General features: G+C 40.4%; 1 protein-coding gene across 9 annotated transcripts in view; it reads left to right on the plus strand.

Moving 5' to 3' along the window:
* The window catches only part of PAM (peptidylglycine alpha-amidating monooxygenase), a 222,824-nt gene that overhangs the window by 91,644 nt on the left and 109,216 nt on the right, over positions 1-21,964 (plus strand). For all 9 annotated transcript variants that reach the window (XM_048849474.2, XM_075128592.1, XM_075128594.1 and 6 more), the window contains exons 4-5: positions 35-92; positions 16,115-16,202. In XM_048849474.2, the coding sequence (XP_048705431.2) occupies positions 35-92; positions 16,115-16,202 (146 nt within the window). The remainder of the gene's footprint in view (positions 1-34; positions 93-16,114; positions 16,203-21,964) is intronic.

Here is a 21,964-nt window from a genome sequence, read left to right on the forward strand (position 1 = left end):
AGATAATTTTTATTCTTTTTTGTTTCTTTAATAGTCTGATACCTACCTCTGCATGTCATTACATCTGCCAGTGGATGAGGAAGCCTATGTAGGTGAGTATGAGCTAAAGGGAAAAACCTGATCAGGACTTTTTGAAATCACTCCACAGCTTTCTTTGACTCATAAGAACTTAATCTTTTACTGTCAAAGTTTCTAAAATGCATTCATCATGCCTAATGCAGAAACAAACTAGAAAGAGCCACTTAGAGTCAAGATAACAAACTGTATCTGGGGAGATTCATGAGTAATAGTAGTTAAGGAGCTGCATGCAGATGCCTATGGCAGCTAATACCAAGCAGTCCCATTTGTGAAGTATTGGCTTTCTGTCTGTGGCTGGATATTTAATTCCATTCTACTGAACAGACTGTTTATTTACCTGCTAGTACAGGCAGTAAATCCTCTGCACTTATCATCAACAATGGCCACAGTAAGATTTTACTCGTCAGCAAAAAATGTCATTTTTTTGTTGTTGTTTTTTTAAATATATTCTGGCATGAATGAGATGACAAATAAATTGACAGGACCTACTATAGTAGTATCAGTGTTTAAATCAAGTAAGTAGATCACTAAAGTAAGCACCAGATGTTCAGTATGTCTTCTGGGTAGCTTCAATTTTATTCTACTCTGCTTCTAAACAATCTAGTTGTTCAGGAAAGGAAGGAGACAAGCAAATGGTTCATTTGACTGAAGTTAGTTTCATTTTCATGATGCATTGTAAATACTGGGAAAGGAAAACAATGGTAAAGGTAGAGCCCCTGTATTTTTCTACTTCCTTCTGCCAGAACGAGTCTTAGTGTACTGTATGAGGTGATCAATAAATGGGTTGAAAAGTATATATAGTTGCTGGTGGCATATTCTGAGTATGTTTTCATGTGGAGCTCCCCACAGGAACTGACCCACAAATCTGCAATCGGACAATACCCTTGAATTTTTCACCCCTATATAGTTCTAATTGCCATATCAAAAATAAAAAAGTAGGAACTGTCAAGAAGCGAAGCAGCCCATAGCTGCAGCATTATTTTGTGGCTGTGAGATTGATGCCTGTAAAGAAAAAAGCATGACAGGGTTATCAAAGTAGTTCAGTCTTTAATAAACTATTACTCACCATACAGTGTGTGTAGTAGACTGTGCTGCTTTAGGTTGGTTAGAAAAATGTATATTAACCTAGATTATAGGCAAGTTTATGCGTAGTACTTCAATTAATTTCAAAATTGCAGCAGTTCCTTTCTTAGGAAATTTACAGTGAAAACCTTTTTTTTCTTTGCAGTACTTTTTTTAAATTTTTGTATTTACAAGCATTAAATATGTATGAAATGTTTTGTTGGTTGTTGTACGAGTGACTTACCAAAGAGCATGGTTTTTAAAAAAAACACAACCGTGGGCGAATTCACAGTAGTTGTGAATCATGTAAGGCGTCAGTGATGATCCAGATGAACCCCTTCATGTCTGTAAAAAGGCAGAAGCATAGCTTTTGGATACCTGTGTCTCCTGAGGAATTGCTCTTCTTGTTTTTAGATGGTTTAAACCCTTTGTTTCACTTGTTCCATAACATGCATTTATTACAACTGGACGTGTAATAGGTGAGCGCCTTAGGTGAATTAGAAATTCCAATTTCCACCATCCAGAATGATTCACTGCAGCTTAGTGACGTGTGTATGGGTGATTTCAACAGCACAATGATATTCCTATATCTGCCTTGTATTGATGTTGTGGGCATCTTAGGTCTCTAATGCTCTTGCCTCCACAGATGTTGTCATTCTCATTTTCCTTAAAATGCCTTCTTTTTCTTTAATTTGAGTTCTGTCAGATACCAGCAGGCAGCAAAGTACAGAGGCTCTTATTCCCTCTTCCTCACGTGGTTTCTGTTTAAGATCAGAATCTTGAGGATATTCCTGTGTGCAGCAAAAGGACCAATTTATCCCTACTTCTAGGAGTATGTCTACACTGCAGTGAAAAGTATGATTGCAGCCCAGTTTGACATACCTGCACTGGCTTTGATCGAGACACACTGACTAAACATAGCATTGAACATAGGATAGTACGTATCCTGAGTCCCTGGGGTGCTTGAGCAACCCACACTGCCTGTGGTGCCATGTCTTCACTGCTGTTTTTAGGCATGTTGGCTAGGTTAAAGCTAACACTGGTATGCCAAGCTCTGCTGCCATCACACCTTCAACTGCAGTATAGACATACTGTAGGAGACAGAGATACTAGTCCATGAGGTGTTTGGATGCACTATTTCACAGCTCTTTCTGGAGCAAGGATGTTGCCTACTCAGTACCAGGTGCTCTGGATGATTATTAATAATGCACAAGTTAATGTTGTGTAAACTCACAGTTCAATCAATCAATGACATAGAATATGATACAAGGCAAGGCAAAGCTTGTATAGATCCACCAAAAAGAAACTGCTCCAGATGCCAATCGATATCCAGGAGAACAAGAGGGAATGGATCCGCAGACATAAAATTCTCAAACTGCAACCGTCATAATTTAGATTCCCAAAATAAAATATTACATTTTACAAGCAAAGTTTACTTTCTAAAAATAAAATGTGATATATTCCAATGCTCTTTGCAGTGGTGTTGTAGCCATGTTGGTCTCAGGATATGAAAGACACAAGGTGGGTAATATCCTTTTTTGGACCTGAAGAAGAGCTGTGGAGCTCAAAAGCCTGTCTCTTTCACCAACAGAAGTTGGTCCAATAAAGGATGTTATTTCACCCACCATATCTCATTCTAAAAATAAAACAGTTGGAAGCAATAGAGTCACACTTGCAGCTGTATCCAGTGTATGTTGTGCATAGATAAAAGCCACAAGAGTCCTCTGTCTAAATTGACCAACCTGATCCAGAGCCTGTCCATAGATTATATTGACTAGAATTATAAGTTAACTCTTCATAGAATCATAGAATATCAGGGTTGGAAGGGACCTCAGGAGGTCATCTAGTCCAACCCTCTGCTCAAAAGCAGGACCCATCCCCAATTAAATCATCCCAGCCAGGGCTTTGTCAAGCCTGACCTTAAAAACTTCTAAGGAAGGAGATTCCACCTAGGAACGTTCCCTAGGCAACGCATTCCAGTGTTTCACCACCCTCCTAGTGAAAAAGTTTTTCCTAATATCCAACCTAAACCTCCCCCACTGCAACTTGAGACCATTACTCCTTGTCCTGTCCTCTTCCACCACTGAGAATAGTCTAGAACCATCCTCTCTGGAACCACCTCTCAGGTAGTTGAAAGCAGCTATCAAATCCCCCCTCATTCTTCTCTTCTGCAGACTAAACAATCCCAATTCCCTCAGCCTCTCCTCATAAGTCATGTGTTCCAGACCCCTAATCATTTTTGTTGCCCTTCGCTGGACTCTCTCCAATTTATCCACATCCTTCTTGTTGTGTGGGGCCCAAAACTGGACACAGTACTCCAGATGAGGCCTCACCAATGTCAGACTTCCATTAGAAGATGAACTTCATAATTAGCTGTTGAGTGTTATTCTAGATGGCCTTTTTTAGGGATAGCTATGTATATTCTGGTAGACATTGCCCATTCGCTGTATGATGTTCTTGGGATAGAGTCAAAATGTCAGGATTGGATGCTTATTGGAACTTGTTGAGCTTCCACCTTTCTCTCTCCTCTAGGCCCATGCATCTTAACTAAAGGCTATTTCTATTTTTGTTGTGTAGATCCCACCATTGACTTTAAGCTGAATATACATATATATCATGTAAAATGAAATTAAATGCCTGTGAGGTAAACCAGATGAGGAGAATTGTCTTGAAGGTATAAGTGACAATCCCTAATGTACTTAAAACAATCATCAAGATTTTTTCTAAATATCTTCGTAAATGTTTGGTTATTTTTATTTGGGCTAATAGAAAGTGTCGTCACTCCGACTGGTGCTGGCATTGCTACAATCTGTTTTTGACTACTGAGCAGTTGTCATAGCTGAAGGGTGTTCTACAGACACTCAGAAGAATTGAGTCTGACAGCAAGCCACTCAGCCAAGAAATTTGACTATCATCTTCATCCCTTTACTTTTGCTCACATGGCTGACCAGTAAATAAATGTCTTTTTCTTATTGACTGATGGTGAGCCTTTATCTGTCAAACTGCATTATACAAATGAGATGGAGCCTATTTGCAGATGGAAATAATTTGATTTATTGCTTTCTTTCCCCATACTCCTGAATGTTGCTGGTTTGTTATCATAGTATTGCATATTTAAACATGCTCCTTGCCAGGTGACATTGCTCACTGCTCAAGTAACACATCTAGGTTCCTTTGTAATCCATCTAACAGTGAGTGTTCATATATCCTGGTCAGTCTTATTACATTCCTGAAAAATATGATAGAAAATTATTTTTAGGGAGTGGGGGGGGGGAACTGTTTTTTAAAAGGGTAAGAGATATAAAGTTAATATCTTTAAGGATAGCCATGTTAGAAAGGATTAGTTTAAATTGTTAAACTAGACACAGTTAGAATCAATTCCCCCCCCATCTCCCTCAGAGTTCATAATACAATTGATGGGGAGCTCTGTGTTGGGAAGGGAGGCCAAGTTTCTTTATATAAATACAGATATTTAGTATGTCCCTAGATTGCAATTCTTAATTCGGCTAATCTCCTTGTAGCATAATGGCATTTATAAATTATATCACTTTTTTATATTACAAAATACATTGAGGTTAAAGTTAAAATCCCAGCTGGAAGATGTATGAGTGAAGATTTGAGCAAGAATATTATTTTCAACTACATAATGCACACACTGTTTGCTGGGTGAATTTAATAAATAACATAAAGGGATTATATACAGAGCTGGTTGGAAACTTCACAACGAAACTTAGTTTTGTCAGCAAATGCTGATTCTCTGGAGCAAAATGTTTCACTTAATCTAATGCAGATTTGTCAAAACTTTCTCTGAAACACAGGCAAGCTTCTGTTGGAAATCTGCTGGTGTTCCAGGGTCACAGCTCTGCAGCAGACAAGCTAGCAGCCCCCGGAACCCCAGCTAGAACCAGATCTTTGGGGGCCACTGGGCTTCCTGCTCTGTAATTCCTCTCTGGAATCCTGCCAGAGCCCAGGCTGAAGCCATGGTTTCCTGTGGCTGTTAGGCTCCCTATTTGAGCCAGGGTTCTCAAGGCTTCCAGGGTTACTATCATAGAGCTGGGAGCCTGGAAGTCCTAGAACCATGTCCCAGTGACCTCCCCTCTGGGGCTGTCCCACCGTGTAAACTGCACAAGGTTGGGGACTTTCAGATTCCAGGGCCATCTGGCTCTCTAGGCTGCCTGCTTGGGAGTAATGGGATTGGAGTGGGAAAGAGGCCTAACTTAATGGATGAGTTTATGGTTGTCCTTGGGTAAGGGCATAGGTGCTGTGGTTTTACACCTCAATCTTGAGGTCATCTGCAAATATCATTGCCACTCTGCTCCTGTTACCTGTCTAGTGTTGTGCTATACAAACTATTCAGGTGTTTACAGCTAAACTCATGTTCATCGCTTATGCCTGAAGTGCAGGTCTGTGGTTTACAATTGTGGATAGATAGAGGAGAGGTCAGAGAAGGGAGGTAGGTATAGTCATATATCTCTATGTAGTGTAGGCTGGTGATTTCTTGCTGTGTCTCATGCCTCTAGTCTCAAAGATTTAGGCACTCAGGGTGCAGCTGGAACACAGAATTGCAGGACAGCAGTCTTGGAGAGCTCCCTTTGTGGGCTCGTCCATTCTCTCCCCACCACAAGGTGGGCTTGCAAAACTTACGAACTCCTTGAGCCAAAAAAAAACCACTTACAGTCCAGACCAAAGTTCAATGACGTCAATGGGAGCCTTTCAAATAACAGTGGGTCAGGCCCTTACATTGAGTATGCATGCATATCTAATTATCCATTTGTTTTCACCTTTAGACATAAGGAAACATTCCACTTAGTGTTCTCAGCATGCAGTGTTCTAATAGTTGTATCTGTGGCTTAGATTAAAACATCCCAACAAAGACCTGAGGCAAAACCTTGATCACCTTGATTGATCGGTCTTTCAGCACTCATATAGATTGTGCCAATCACAACGCACCGCAAAACATCAAAGAAAAAAAATCGCAGTCGTACTGGTATCAGACCAATAGATTGGATATCTATTGGTGTCAGACCAATACCACTTTTTTTTTTCAGAGGAACAGCCGTGTTAGTCTGTATTCGCAAAAAGAAAAGGAGTACTTGTGGCACCTTAGAGACTAACCAATTTATTTGAGCATGAGCTTTCGTGAGCTACAGCTCACTTCATCAGATGTTATACCGTGGAAACTGCAGCAGACTTTATATACACACAGAGAATATGAAACAATACCTCCTCCCACCCCACTGTCCTGCTGGTAATAGCTTATCTAAAGTGATCAACAGGTGGGCCATTTCCAGCACAAATCCAGGTTTTCTCACCCTCCACCCCCCCACACAAATTCACTCTCCTGCTGGTGCTAGCCCATCCAAAGTGACAACTCTTTACATAATCAAGTCGGGCTATTTCCTGCATAGATCCAGGTTTTCTCACATCCCCCCCACCCCCATACATACACAAACTCACTCTCACATTCAATTTCAAATTGTGCATTATTGTGAGAATTTAAAGGGAGGCTATCAATTATGATTGACTGTAATCAGTTAAAAAAAATAGTTAAAAGCAATTGCAGGTATTACTGTATATATTACCGTATATATACCGATGGATTCCTTCATCAAGTAGTTGCTGAACCGACTAGAGGGGATGCCATTTTAGATTTGGTTTTGGTGAGTAGTGAGAACCTCATAGAAGAAATGGTTGTAGGGGACAACCTTGGTTCAAGTGATCATAAGCTAATTCAGTTCAAACTGAATGGAAGGATAAACAAAAATAAATCTGCGACTAGGGTTTTTGATTTCAAAAGGGCTGACTTTCAAAAATTAAGGAAATTAGTTAGGGAAGTGGATTGGACTGAAGAACTTCTGGATCTAAAGGCAGAGGAGGCCTGGGATGACTTCAAGTCAAAGCTGCAGAAGCTATCGGAAGCCTGCATCCCAAGAAAGGGGAAAAAATTCATAGGCAGGAGTTGTAGACCAAGCTGGATGAGCAAGCATCTCAGAGAGGTGATTAAGAAAAAGCGGAAAGCATACAGGAAGATGCTGTAGTGGAAGATGGGCAGGATCACCAAGGAAAGCTACCTTATTGAGGCCAGAACATGTAGGGATAAAGTGAGACAGGCTAAAAGTCAAGTAGAGTTGGACCTTGCAAAGGGAATCAAAACCAACAGTAAAAGGTTCTATAGCCATATAAATAAGAAGAAAACAAAGAAAGAAGAAGTGGGACCGCTAAACACTGAGGATGGAGTGGAGGTTAAGGATAATCTAGGCATGGCCCAATATCTAAACAAATACTTTGCCTCAGTCTTTAATAAGGCTAATGAGGATCTTGGGGATAATGGTGGCATGACAAATGGGAATGAGGATATGGAGGTAGATATTACCATATCTGAGGTAGAAGCGAAATTCGAACAGCTTAATGAGACTAAATCGGGGGGCCCAGATAATCTTCATCCAAGAATATTAAAGGAATTGGCACATGAAATTGCAAACCCATTAGCAAGAATTTTTAATGAATCTGTAAACTCAGGGGTTGTTCTGTATGATTGGAGAATTGCTAACATAGTTCCTATTTTTAAGAAAGGGAAAAAAAGTGATCTGGGTAATTATAGGCCTGTTAGTTTGACATCTGTAGTATGCAAGGTCTTGAAAAATATTTTGAAGGAGAAAGTAGTTAAGGACATCGAGGTCAATAGTAAATGGGACAAAATACAACACGGTTTTACAAAAGGTAGATCGTGCCAAACGAACCTGATCTCCTTCTTTGAGAAAGTAACAGATTTTTTAGACAAAGGAAACACAGTGGATCTAATTTACCTAGATTTCAGTAAGGTGACTGATACCGTGCCACATGGGGAATTGTTAGTAAAATTGAAAAAGATGGGGATCGATATGAAAATTGAAAGGTGGATAAGGAATTGGTTAACAGGGAGACTACAGCGGGTCATACTGAAAGGTGAACCCTCAGACTGGAGGGAGGTTACTAGTGGAGTTCCTCAGGGATCGGTTTGGGGACCAATCTTATTTAATCTTTTTATTACTGACCTTGGCACAAAAAGTGGGAGTGTGCTAATAAAGTTTGCAGATGATATAAAGCTGGGAGGTATTGCCAATTTAGAGAGAGACCGGGATATCATACAGGAAGATCTGGATGACCTTATAATCTGGAATAATAGTCACAGGATGAAATTTAATAGTGAGAAGTGCCAGGTCATGCATTTAGGGATTAATAACAAGAATTTTAGTTATAAGATGGGGGTGCATCAATTAGAAGTAACGGAAGAGGAGAAGGACTTTGGAGTATTGGTTGATCACAGGATGACTATGAGCTGCCAATGTGATATAGCCGTGAAAAAAGCTAATGCGGTCTTGGGATGCCTCAGGCGAGGTATTTCCAGTAGGGATAAGGAGGTTTTAGTACCGTTATACAAGGCACTGGTGAGGACCTCACCTGGAATACGGTGTACAGTTCTGGTCTCCCATGTTTAAGAAGGATGAATTCATACTGGAACAGGTACAGAGAAGGGCTACTAGGATGATCCGAGGAATGGAAAATCTGTCTTATGAAAGGAGACTCAAGGAGCTTGGCTTGTTTAGCCTAACTAAAAGAAGGTTGAGGGGAGATATGATTGCTCTCTCTAATTATATCAGAGGGATAAATACCAGAGAGGGGGAGGAATTATTTAAGCTTAGTACCAATGTGGACACAAGAACAAATGGATATACACTGGCCATTGGGAAGTTTAGACTTGAAATTAGACAAAGGTTTCTAACCATCAGAGGAGTGAAGTTTTGGAATAGCCTTCCAAGGGAGGCAGTGGGGCAAATGACCTATCTGGCTTTAAGATTAAACTCGATAAGTTTATGGAGGAGATGGTATGATGGGATCACATGATTTTGGCAATTAATTGATCTTTAACAATTCATGGTAAATAGGCCCAATGGCCTGTGATGGGATGTTAGATGGGGTGGGATCTGAGTTACTACAGAGAATTCTTTCCTGGGTATCTGGCTGGTGAATCTTGCCCATATGCTCAGGGTTCAGCTGATCGCCATATTTGGGGTCGGGAAGGAATTTTCCTCCAGGCCAGATGGGAAGATCTGCCTGATCACTGGCACTGATAACTTGCTGGAGGATTCTCTGCTCCTTGAAGTCTTTAAACCATGATTTGAGGACTTCAGTAGCTCAGACATAGGTGAGAGGTTTATCGCAGGAGTGGGTGGGTGAGATTCTGTGGCCTGCATTGTGCAGGAGGTCAGACTAGATGATCATAATGGTCCCTTCTGACCTTAATATCTACGTATCTATGAATCTTTCCAAAGTTTTATTATAAAATTTCGAAAGGAATATGCATTTGAACTGTCACAAATAGGAAATATGGACGGAACACCGATGACATTTGATCTTCCAAGTAACAGAACTGTAACCAGTGTTGGTGAAAAAACAGTTTTAATTAAAACCACTGGCTCTGAAAAAATCCATTTTACGGTGGTTTTATCGTGTTTGGCAAATGGATCAAAGCTCCCTCTTGTTGTTTTTAAAAGAAAAACCTTGCCTAAAAACATGAAATTTCCTGCTCGTGTCATCATACGTGCACACAAAAAGGGATGGATGGATGAAAGTGCAGGACAGATGGATGAGGTGAAAAATGTGGCCAAAAATATGAAAACTACTTTGGCTGTAATACCTGCAGGCTTAACTACAGTTCTACAGCCACTTGATGTCTACCTGAACAAACCCTTTAAAGACAGGCCACGCAACATGTGGTCTGAATGGATGTGCTCAGGCATGGTAAAGTTGACAAAAGGCGGGAATCTTATGAAGCCCAAAATCAATCTGGTTGCCCAGAGGATCAAGGACGCATGGGTGTCCATTCCTCGGAAACTATAGAAAAATCATTTGGGAAATGCTGTATCAGCAATGCACTTGACGGGTCAGAAGATGATGCCATATTTGATGATGACACAACAGAGGCTGATGAGAAGGAATCTGAGTCTGAAGACGACACTGCTGACATCTACAATGACAATGCAGGTGCAGCTGTGACTGAAGCAGAGTTTAATTAACTGGTTGGTGAATCAGAGACTGATTCAGATTTTGAAGGATTTTAAGACTTTTTAAAGTCTCATATTGTTTTGTTTTAAATGTCCATTTACTGATTTTAAATATTGAGTGTAATTCTGAAGGTGAATACATATTTGTTCATTTATTATTATAACAGGTTTTTCGTTAATTACATTAAAATAATTCTAGCAAAACTTTTGGGTATTTCTTGTGATGCCAGCTTTTAAAATATAGCATGGGTTGGAAAACTTTGGCTCCCAGCCCACCAGGGTAAGCCGCTGGCGGGTCGGGATGTTTTGTTTACTTGGAGCGTCTGCAGGCAAGGAGCCCCTTGGCTCCCAGGGGCCACGGTTTGCCATTCCCAGCCAATGGGAAGCATCCTGCAGCTCCCGTTGGCTGGGAACGGCAAACCGCGGCCACTGGGAGCTGAGGGGCTCCATGCCTGTGAATGCTCCAGGTAAACAAAACGTCCCGTCCCAACTCGCTAGCAGCTTACCCTGATGGGCCAGGAACAAAAGTTTGCCAACCCCTAAAATACAGGGTATTCTTATTAAAGGGTCATACAGTTTATACTATTTTTACCTATCCATGGGGGTCGGCTTATAAACAATCAGGCTAATGAACGAGTATATATGGTATATTTGCGCCTGCTAATTTTTAGGGTTTTACAATTACATTTTCCGGTTTTTAAAAGAAACATTTTATTTTCTCTGAAATTACTACAGTTGAAATATTAGATGTTAGTTAAAACAGCAAGTAAAATTATTCAGACAGAAGTGTGGTGTGTTTTTTGATTGAGATATTTTTTTTTTAAGTTAACTGTGTTTCCTTTAATACAGAAAGGCCAGCCTTCAAGAAAGTAAATTACTCACAATACAATTTCCACATGTGTCAGATTCTACAATAAAGATAATCCTGTTTCACATTTATGAACTATTTACGACCTCCTTTAGAAAACTTATTTCTTGCTTAAATTGTCAATAGCAGCTTAAAATGCTTATGAATCAAGTTGAGAACTTCACATTAATGACACATTGTCTCATTCAAGAGTTAATTGTAATTTCACTATTAAGACAGTGATTAAAAAGGTGGAAACAAAAGGTCTTTAATACAGAATTGTTCTATGATTATGGAATAAATAGAATTTGCAGGCAAAAATGTTGTATGCTGTTGCTTTGAGCTTTTGTCTTGCTTGCAAATGGACTACAGGTAAAAGTAAAACGAACAGCACTGAATACATATTTTTGTAATGTGCCTGTTACAGTGGGATCTGGATGCTCTGTATACATGGCTTAAACTGGATCACTAGCATTTAAAATGTGAAGAGCAAAACCACAATGCTATTAGACAAAGAATCGAGACATTTGAACATTGACCTTTACCCATTTGTCCAGGATTTCAAGGCACTCAGTCACAGAAAGCTTTAGGCAAGGTGGCCATATTCACTTTTAAACACATCTGTAGCTTAGCAGGAGTAAATTCTGTAGATGTAGACCATATATGTGGTGTTTTGGAAGGAGAGGCAGTCTTAGCTAATTTTGATAAGCAATTTATTTAGGCAGCTCCCCACTTTAAAATCTATTTCAGGCTTCTTAATTCTTTCTGAAAAGTATTAGTTCTTAGCAATCCCCCAGTCACATAACGTAGGAAGATAGACTTGGATTTTTAAAGAATTCTAAGGGCATTAGGCACCAAGCTCCCATTGCACTTATTGGGATTAATTCTTTTAGGCACCTTAGAAAATTCCAGTTGTAGCCTGTATTCCTGTATGCATCTGGTGCCCAGCTGACCTTTCTCATAGAGTGAGAGGTTTCACTTGAATAAGGTTTAGTAAATTGGGAAGAGTGAGACCCAGAGCATGAGTATTTGACCCGTGCTTGAGCTGGTAAGGCAATTAGGAGAAGGGCTTCTGTTTCCCCATCAGCTAAACTTTTTCAGATCAGCTCCAGTGTAAGAACACATGCTTTTTTGTTTGTTTGTTTTCTCCCTACCTCCTCTTTGAGTCATCTAAAATACATATAGTCCATATCCTGTCTTTTCAGAAAATGAAGCAAAAGGCTGGTCTGTTTTCTCTGAAGTTCTTTCAGTATCCACTGATAATTTATCATTTAATTGAGGTCCTACGGGCAAAATATGATGATTTGATGGCATTAGCTGTGAAGTCAAGGGACTATCCTGAGAGATTTTACTTCACCATTACTGAAAATAAAGATTTGTAGCCACTTATAAGCGAATGATTAATAGTGATTAACAGCAAGTATCTGACATGGGGAGCACAACCAGTGTTCGATCATTCTCAGGACAGGTGGATAATGAGGAAGAAATCATAAAAATATTTGGATGTCAAAGGCAAATAGAGAGAGAGAGAGCATGGCTGAGGAAGACAAATGGTTAAGAGGGCTTCTCAAGAAATTCTAGTTTTTATAAAAATAGCCTAATTTTTGGATTTTGAGATATAGCTTGACTTGATGCATGTATACTTTCATAGAGTTTAAGGCGGAAAGGCACTTCATCAGATTATCTCATTTGACTTCCAGTATATCACAGGCTGTTAGATTTTATTGATATTGCCCTAGATCATGCCCAAAGACTTTAGTTAGACCGAAAGAAGATTCTATATTCAATTCTTTCTTCCTCTTTCTACTATCTTACAAGACTATAGTATTTTCTCTTTGGAAAAAATAAGTACGTAGACATCTCACACCATACTTTGAGTTGTTTTGGTGATACTGTGCTGTCAGTTTAAGTATCACAACTCACAAATGATTTTGTAGCATCCTGAGGGAATTGTAAAACTCCAGATGTCATCTTGGAATTGCTGCTTCTATTATTCCTTTGCTGATTGCTTTATAGCTTTGTTTTCCGATGCATAAGCATAACTAAAATACTTAAATATTCTTTTGTAATATTAAACAAAGCTTTAAAATAATGAACTGGCCCCAGGCATTCTTCTCCAAGAGAGTGCCTGGCTGTAAACTGCTTTTGCACAGTCTTGTGGCTCCTGTGGGGCAATGCTTTTTAAAATGTCAATAGACCGCATTTCAGTATTGCCTCTGATTGATTCTCCCCCCTCCCCGCCCCCCAGTTGTGCAGTGGTTAAGTACTTAATATATTGCCAAAAAAACAAGATGGGGCAATCACTTGAAAGATGCTCATTTCTTCAATTTATAACATTAAATTAAGGGATAGGGTAGTTTACATCCTGTTGTTTTTAAGTGATTCTATCAAGTTAAAAATGATATTAAAAATGCTCTGCTTGTACTTGTAAAGCACTGTCCTTCAACAATGGACGTTTTAAGAAACAGTTGAAGAGCTGTGTGTAGCTTGAAAGCTTCTCTCTCACCATAGAATCATAGAATATCAGGGTTGAAAGGGACCTCAGGAGGTCATCTAGTCCAACCCCCTGCTCAGAGCAGGACCGATCCCCAACTAAATCATCTCAGCTAGGGCTTTGTCAAGCCTGACCTTAAAAACCTCTAAGGAAGGAGATTCCACCACCTCCCTAGGTAACACATTCCAGTGCTTCACCACCCTCCTAGTGAAGACGTTTTCCCTAATATCCCACCTAAACCTCCCCCACTGCAACTTGAGACCATTACTCCTTGTTCTGTCTTCTGCTACCACTGAGAACAGTCTAGATCCATCCTTTTTGGAACCCCCTTTCAGGTAGTTGAAGGCAGCCATCAAATCCCCCCTCGTTCTTCTCTTCTGCAGACTAAATAATCCCAGTTCCCTCAGCCTCTCCTCATAAGCTCATAAGCACAGCTACAGACTAGGGACCGAATGGCTAGGCAGCAGTTCTGCGGAAAAGGACCTAGGGGTGACAGTGGACGAGAAGCTGGATATGAGTCAGCAGTGTGCCCTTGTTGCCAAGAAGGCCAATGGCATTTTGGGATGTATAAGTAGGGGCATAGCGAGCAGATCGAGGGACGTGATCGTCCCCCTCTATTCGACATTGGTGAGGTCTCATCTGGAGTACTGTGTCCAGTTTTGGGCCCCATACTACAAGAAGGATGTGGATAAATTGGAGAGAGTCCAGCGAAGGGCAACAAAAATGATTAGGGGTCTGGAACACATGAGTTATGAGGAGAGGCTGAGGGAACTGGGATTGTTTAGTCTGCAGAAGAGAAGAATGAGGGGGGATTTGATAGCTGCTTTCAACTACCTGAGAGGTAGTTCCAGAGAGGATGGTTCTAGACTATTCTCAGTGGTGGAAGAGGACAGGACAAGGAGTAATGGTCTCAAGTTGCAGTGGGGGAGGTTAAGGTTGGATATTAGGAAAAACTTTTTCACTAGGAGGGTGGTGAAACACTGGAATGCGTTGCCTACGGAGGTGGTGGAATCTCCTTCCTTAGAAGTTTTTAAGGTCAGGCTTGACAAAGCGCTGGCTGGGATGATTTAATTGGGGATGGGTCCTGCTTTTGAGCAGGGGGTTGGACTAGATGACCTCCTGAGGTCCCTTCCAACCCTGATATTCTATGATTCTAAGTCATGTGCTCCAGCCCCCTAATCATTTTTGTTGCCCTCCGCTGGACTCTTTCCAATTTTTCCACATCCTTCTTGTAGTGTGGGGCCCAAAACTGGACACAGTACTTCAGATAAGGCCTCACCAATGTCGAATAGAGGGGAACGATCACGTCCCTCGTTCTGCTGGTAATGCTCTTACTTATACAGCCCAAAATGCGATTAGCCTTCTTGGCAACAAGGGAACACTCTTGACTCATATCCAGCGTTGTAGATATTGGTCTACAGACAGAATTTGGTCCAATAAAAGACATTACCTCACCCACCTTGTCTAATTTTAAGAAAGTCATTTAACTTTCACCATTTTGTTTGTTTACTAGCAATTCCTTCAGCTCTGACAAAAAGCTTTTACTCTTTTTTCTTTTGTGGTTTCTGGCATGAACTAGAACAATGTTTGGGTTGCAGATGCTGCCAGAGTTATGTTTGAATCTGTGGTGATGGTTGTTAGATTTTTTTTTCAGAATGTAATGGGAACTTTTTGGTAACCCTAAGTCTTGACTCATTTGTATCGTTGTATGATACCTGATATTATATACTGATATCTCTGAGCAAAACTAGCAATTTGTTTGGCTATTTTGTCTAAGCATGTGAGCAGTTTTAGTGGAGCTGTTCTCCCCCTCCCCCACATCGATTAGTTTGGGGGAGAAGGTTGAATGGATGTTCAGGGGATGTGACACAGTGCTTGGAGGAGAGGAATGGGGAAGATGCAAGAGCCTTGCTTGGCAAGACTGGGGCTGGCCTGTCCTTCTCCTTGGGTTCTCCATCTTCATATTGGCTGTGGGAATGGGCTGGCCCATTGTCTTTCACATGCTTCCCGTCCCCTCACCCTCCATTTAAAGTCTCTCCCGGGATTTTCAAAAGCTTCTAACTTCTATTAGCTGCCTCGTCTGTCCTACAGGAGCTGTGGCTTTAGGATTCTGTGGGTCTGACCAAATGCCTATTTTTGGATCAGGAAGGATTTTTTCATTTTGGGCCAAATTGGCAGAGGTCTGGTAGGGTTTCTTGCCTTTCTCGCAGCGTCATGGAGACACAGTTGGATTGAAAGTGGTAGGATTTGAGATATGATATTTAGAAGTATGTCTGGACAGGGAAAAGAAGGTATAATCCATTCAGTATAATTCCTTTTTGTCCTGTAGTAAGAAATTGACATTGAAAAACAACAAAAACACAACTTGCAATATACAGCTCTTCTTTCTGTTACTTAAACACTCTGGCAGTGCTGAGCCCACACATCAGAGTGAACACAAAAACCAAAAGATTATCCCTGTTCATGACACCATGAACAAACGATGGTATAACAATATCTTCATTATGCACCTAATGGACAATCTCAAAATGGTCTGCTGTAGTGAGAATAAAACTCACATTTATACTAGTTTATTAATTTGTCTTTCAGTTGACTTCAGGCCTCAAGCAAGCATGGACACGGTCCATCACATGTTACTTTTTGGATGTAACGTACCTTCTTCTACTGAGAATTACTGGTAAGAGTTACAGGCTCATATCGATTGTTTTGCTTTAACATGTCACTAATGCTGACTTATCTTCATGCACACATTTTTATAAGGCTCTCACAGATTTTAATTGAGGAAAAAAGAAGGGAAGGGAGAAGAAACACATTCAGTTCTTATTCCTTCCAAACCTTATTTTTGAATGTTTTTTTTGTTAAACATTAGATAGAAATATAAGCCTTACATTTTTGGTCCCAGGAAATTGGCAAGATTTACCAATCCACAGCAGTGGCTCATAAAGAAGAACAGTTAAAAATTTTCCCAACATCAGAATTTGAGTTGCCCCTTGTTGTACTGTTATCTGCTGTGTTCAAGTTACTGAGAACTCCTTAATTCGAAGCACTAAAACTCAACACTGAGGCATGGAGGCCCAGATTTTTAAAAATGGGAGCCTAAAGTTTAGGCTCCTAAGGCCATATTTAGGCTAACTAAGAGGCCTAACTTTTACAAATGCTGAGCATCCAGAAGCTCCCTTTGAACTATAGTAAATAGTTATTTGACTATGGGAGTAAGAAAAGCAGGATTTGGCCCTTAATCTGGAAGGTTCCCCATTTATGGTAGTCTTATGGTGAGGACGTGAAAATTGGTTTTGTTTCAAAAATTTCAAGTTACCCCTAAACTTACATCCAACTGTTGCTCCTCTAAACAAAAACTTTTTAATAGAAATGAAGTGATGTACAGTGAAGGAAGAAAGGGCTCCACCTCCTAAAAGCAAAGAAATTCAGAGGAAAGAAAATTTTTCCACTTAAAATTAATGGATTCAATTTTCTTATATATTATCAAAAATGTAGTTTAGATTTTACTTTTTTTTTTTTTCCAGTTTAAACAAAGTGCCAGTTATGGCCTCTCAGTGAACTTACAGCAAATAATTACAAAATAATATGAATATACAACCACAAGAAAAAAAATCAGATCCTTTTTCAAGCTATACTTGGAAAATGCCCGAGTAAATAGGACACGTTGCAAAGACTTGTGCTCTTAGGCTTAAGGAGGTAAGCAAATTCCCAAGCTGAGAACATTTTCAGCCAAATTGTTTTCTCTCACATTTATCACCCAGTTCTGGTAACCACGATGAATGCTGCCATCTTGTCTTGAAAAGCATAGCTTTATTTTTATTTTTTTATGCTCAGGTTAAGTGATTAATTTGAAAGTACAGAGTTTCCATTGATTCCTCCTCCTAGCCCCAGTAAACTCTTTTCTTTGTCCTCAGTAACTGCCCCTTCTGTCATTTATTTAGATATATTTACAGTTATTAAGTTTACATGAAAAAGATATACACAGCATGAAAGAGTTCTTAGGATATAGCCTCTTCAAATTAGTTTGTGCCTGCCCATACTACAGCCTTTTATGTCTTGTTTAAAACAAGCAGATTGCATTAATAATGTATGTAGTTGTTTTTTTTATATATATGGAAATCTCCTACATTTGCATGAACTTGTTAGTGCCTGAAGCTTTTAATATACTGTGCTGTGGTTCCTGTTTAGATTGACTTGGTGCTCAGTTCAAAATAATAGACTGTGAGGAAGTGATTTTTCTACTTGGATTTGAACTATAGATATTATGATTGTACAAGAAAATCTCCTGTAGCTCTTATTCAGTTAGTAGCATTTGTATACCTTTTCCTAAACTTTCGTCCACCAGAGAAAAATATCGCAGTGCCTGAGAACCTATGCAAAAGTAGTCTTCGGCCTCTCTCTCCCGTCACAAGGTCAGCCCTGCCAGACAACAGTCCTGGCTTAACCCTCTGCTCCTGCTCTTGCACTGTGGAGTCTCCCGCTGGTGGAAATCCTATGGCACTGCTAACTTCCTCCAATACAAATTTGTTCTCTCCTCTTTTAGTTCTGCCTGCACTTAATTTCTCTCCCAACACAGGAGCTCACTGATCTGTTTCGAAGAGAAAATTGACATGATATGAAGGATCTTCCCCCACCCTTCAGGTTCCCTTCCCACATTTCTGTGTCTGAGATAGGGGAGACGGAGGAGAGATTTTCATCTGCTCTCCTCCTCTAACCCCTTTGCTTGGCCCACTAATCCCATTCCTTCCCCTGGTCTCACTTGTGCCTGCTCTTGCCTTCTCCCTTACCCCTTACTCTTCTTCTTAACCTCTCCCTCTCCTGTGGCTCATAAGAACATAAGAAAGGCCATACTGGGTCAGACCAAAGGTCCATCCAGCCCAGTATCCTGTCTACCAATAGTGGCCGATGCCAGGTGCCTCAGGGGGAGTGAACCTAACAGGTAATTATCAAGTGATCTCTCTCCTGCCATCCATCTCCACCCTCTGACAAACAGAGGCTAGGGACACCATTCCTTGTCTGTTCTGGCTAATAGCCATTAATGGACTTACCTCCATGAATTTATCCAGTTATCTTTTAAACCCTGTTATAGTCCTAGCCTTCACAACCTCCTCAGGCAAGGGGTTCCACAGGTTGACCGTGCACTGAGTGAAGGAGAACTTCCTTTTATTTGTTTTAAACCTGCTACCCATTAATTTCATTTGGTGGCCCCTAGTTCTTATATTATGGGAACAAGTAAATAACTTTTCCTTATTCACTTTCTCCACACCACTCATGATTTTATATACCTCTATCATATCCCCCCTTAGTCTCCTCTTTTCCAAGCTAAAAAGTCCTAGCCTCTTTAATCTCTCCTCATATGGGGCCTGTTCCAAACCCCTAATCATTTTAAAGAAAAGGAGTACTTGTGGCACCTTACAGACGAACAAATTTATTTGAGCATAAGCTTTCATGAGCTACAGCTCTTGCTCATGAAAGCTTATGCTCAAATAAATTTGTTCATCTCTAAGGTGCCACAAGTACTCCCTTTTCTTTTTGCGGATACAGACTAACACGGCTGCTACTCTGAAACTAATCATTTTAGTTGCTCTTTTCTGAATCTTTTCTAATGCCAGTATAACTTTTTTGAGATGGTCCCCTCATCTCAAAAAAAGAGAAGGGGCTCTTTCTCCTCACGATACAAACATGTTTTAGTTTCTCTAATCTTAAAACAAAACAAATCACCTTTGACCCCACTAGCCCTGTCAGCTACCACCCTGTCTACCTTTCAACTCTAAGCTCATTGAACGCAGTGTTTCTAATTGATGCCTGGAGTCCCTCTCCTCCATTTACACCCTCGACCCTCTCTAATCTTGCTTCTGCTCCTTGTACTCCACTGAAGCCACCCTCACCAAAGTGTCTAATGACCTTTTTGTGGCTAAATCTCAGAACCAGTATTTCATCCTCATCCTGTTTGACCTGTCAGCCACCTTGGACACCACCAACCATGCTCGTCTTGAAATTTTGTCCTTCATTGGCTTCCTTGACTGTCCTTTCCTGGTTCTCCTCTTACTCACTAATCATTCTTTCAGTGTGTCCTTCAGAAGATCCTTCCCATCTCCACTCCAGCTTCCTGTGGTTAGCGTACAGGGCTCTTTCCTTAGTCCCTTTCTTCTGCCTCTACATCCTCTCTCTGGGTAATCTCCTCTGAAAACACAAATTCAACTACCTATGAGGATGACTCAAAAATCTACCTCTGCTCCAGAACAGTCTCCTTCTATCCAAACTAAAATCTCAGCTTGTATTTCTGACATCTCATGATGTCTAGCTATCCATTCAAGCACAACATGGCGAAAACAGAGCTCTTCATCTTTCTCCCTGCTACCTCCTTTCTTGATCACTATGGACAACTCTGTACTGCCTGATATTCAGGCCCATAACTGGGGTGTCCACATCTATTCAGACCTCTGTCAAAGTCCTCACGTCGAGCCTATGTCTAAATCTTGACTATTCTTTCTGTGTAATATTTCTAAGAAACAGTCTTTCCTATCCATCCCACAGTTTAACTTTCATTCAGGCTCTTTTTATGTTCCATAGTGATTACTACAACATCCTTCTCTCTGACCTTGAGAAATACAATCTTGTATCTGTCTCGTATCCACTCAGAATGCTGCGGCAAGGATCGCTTTTTTAGCCTATCACTTTGACCACGTCATCCCTCTTTTTGCTTCCCTCAGCTGACTTGCCCTTCTGTATCACAACAAACATAAGCTACTTGTTTTTACTTTCAAATTCCCTTATGGCCTATCCCAACCCTACCAATCATCTTTCATTCAGTATCAAGTTGTCAACTCCAATTGGCCCATGATGTCGGCCTCCGCTACCACTTATTAAATTTTGTGTTTTCTCCGATGCTGCGCCTCACGCTTCGGAAGAACTTTCTATAAAACTAATGTATTATCTTCCTTCAAATCCCTCTTTAAAACAATCCTTTCCATGATACCTACAGAAAACTTAACAGTTAGGCACTGGTGTGCTGAGGACCACTGTTTATCATGTTAACCAATATAGTTTATTTTTTTTACTCCCCTGTCATTCAGTCTGTATTTATCTATTGTCTCATCTTACATTTGACTGTAAGTTCGTTGGTACAGGACCATATTTTAGTTCTGTGTTTGAACAGCTCTTAGCTCAATAGGAATCTGGTCTATGACTGGGGCATCTAGGTACTTTGGTAATACTACTATAAACAACAATACTTTTCTCACCAACTCCTCTGGATAACTAAAGAACATGAGTGGTGATGGGCTCTGGAACAATATTGTACAATTCTCAGCCAAATCGTTTGGGATGTGAAGAAGGTTTAGGAAGAATGAAATAATGGGAAAAGGACATTATCAGAAATTATTATTATTATTGTCATAAATATAAAGGGAAGGGTAAACCCCTTTGAAATCCCTCCTGGCCAGGGGAAAGCTCCTCTCACCTGTAAAGGGTTAAGAAGCTAAAGGTAACCTCGCTGGCACCTGACCAAAATGACCAATGAGGAGACAGGATACTTTCAAAAGCTGGGAGGAGGGAGAGAAACAAAGGGTCTGTGTCTGTGTCTGTCTGTATGCTGGGTCTTTGTCGGGGATAGACCAGGAATGGAGTCTTAGAACTTTTAGTAAGTAATCTAGCTAGGTATGTGTTAGATTATGATTTCTTTAAATGGCTGAGAAAAGAATTGTGCTGAATAGAATAACTATTTCTGTCTGTGTATCTTTTTTGTAACTTAAGGTTTTGCCTAGAGGGGTTCTCTATGTTTTTGAATCTAATTACCCTGTAAGATATCTACCATCCTGATTTTACAGGGGGGGATTTCTTCATTTCTATTTACTTCTATTTTTATTAAAAGTCTTCTTGTAAGAAACTGAACGCTTTTTCATTGTTCTCAGATCCAAGGGTTTGGGTCTGTGGTCACCTATGCAAATTGGTGAGGCTTTTTATCCAACATTTCCCAGGAAAGGGGGGGTGCAAGTGTTGGGAGGATTGTTCATTGTTCTTAAGATCCAAGGGTCTGGGTCTGTAGTCACCTAGGCAAATCGGTGAGGCTTTCTACCAAACCTTGTCCAGGAAGTGGGGTGCAAGGTTTTGGGAAGTATTTTGGGGGGAAGGACGCGTCCAAACAGCTCTTCCCCAGTAACCAGTATTAGTTTGGTGGTGGTAGCGGCCAGTCCAAGGACAACGGGTGGAATATTTTGTACCTTGGGGAAGTTTTGACCTAAGCTGGTAAAGATAAGCTTAGGAGGTCTTTCATGCAGGTCCCCACATCTGTACCCTAGAGTTCAGAGTGGGGGAGGAACCTTGACAATTATTATTATATGTAACAAGATTTTCTTAACAATCATCTTTCAGTATCAAAAATTAGAAGAAGATATAACTGTGTCTTTTCTCTGCTTCACAACATCCTGCACGTACAAA

Source organism: Caretta caretta, chromosome 5, assembly GCF_965140235.1.
Source record: "Caretta caretta isolate rCarCar2 chromosome 5, rCarCar1.hap1, whole genome shotgun sequence".
Classification (NCBI taxonomy): Eukaryota; Metazoa; Chordata; order Testudines; family Cheloniidae; genus Caretta; species Caretta caretta.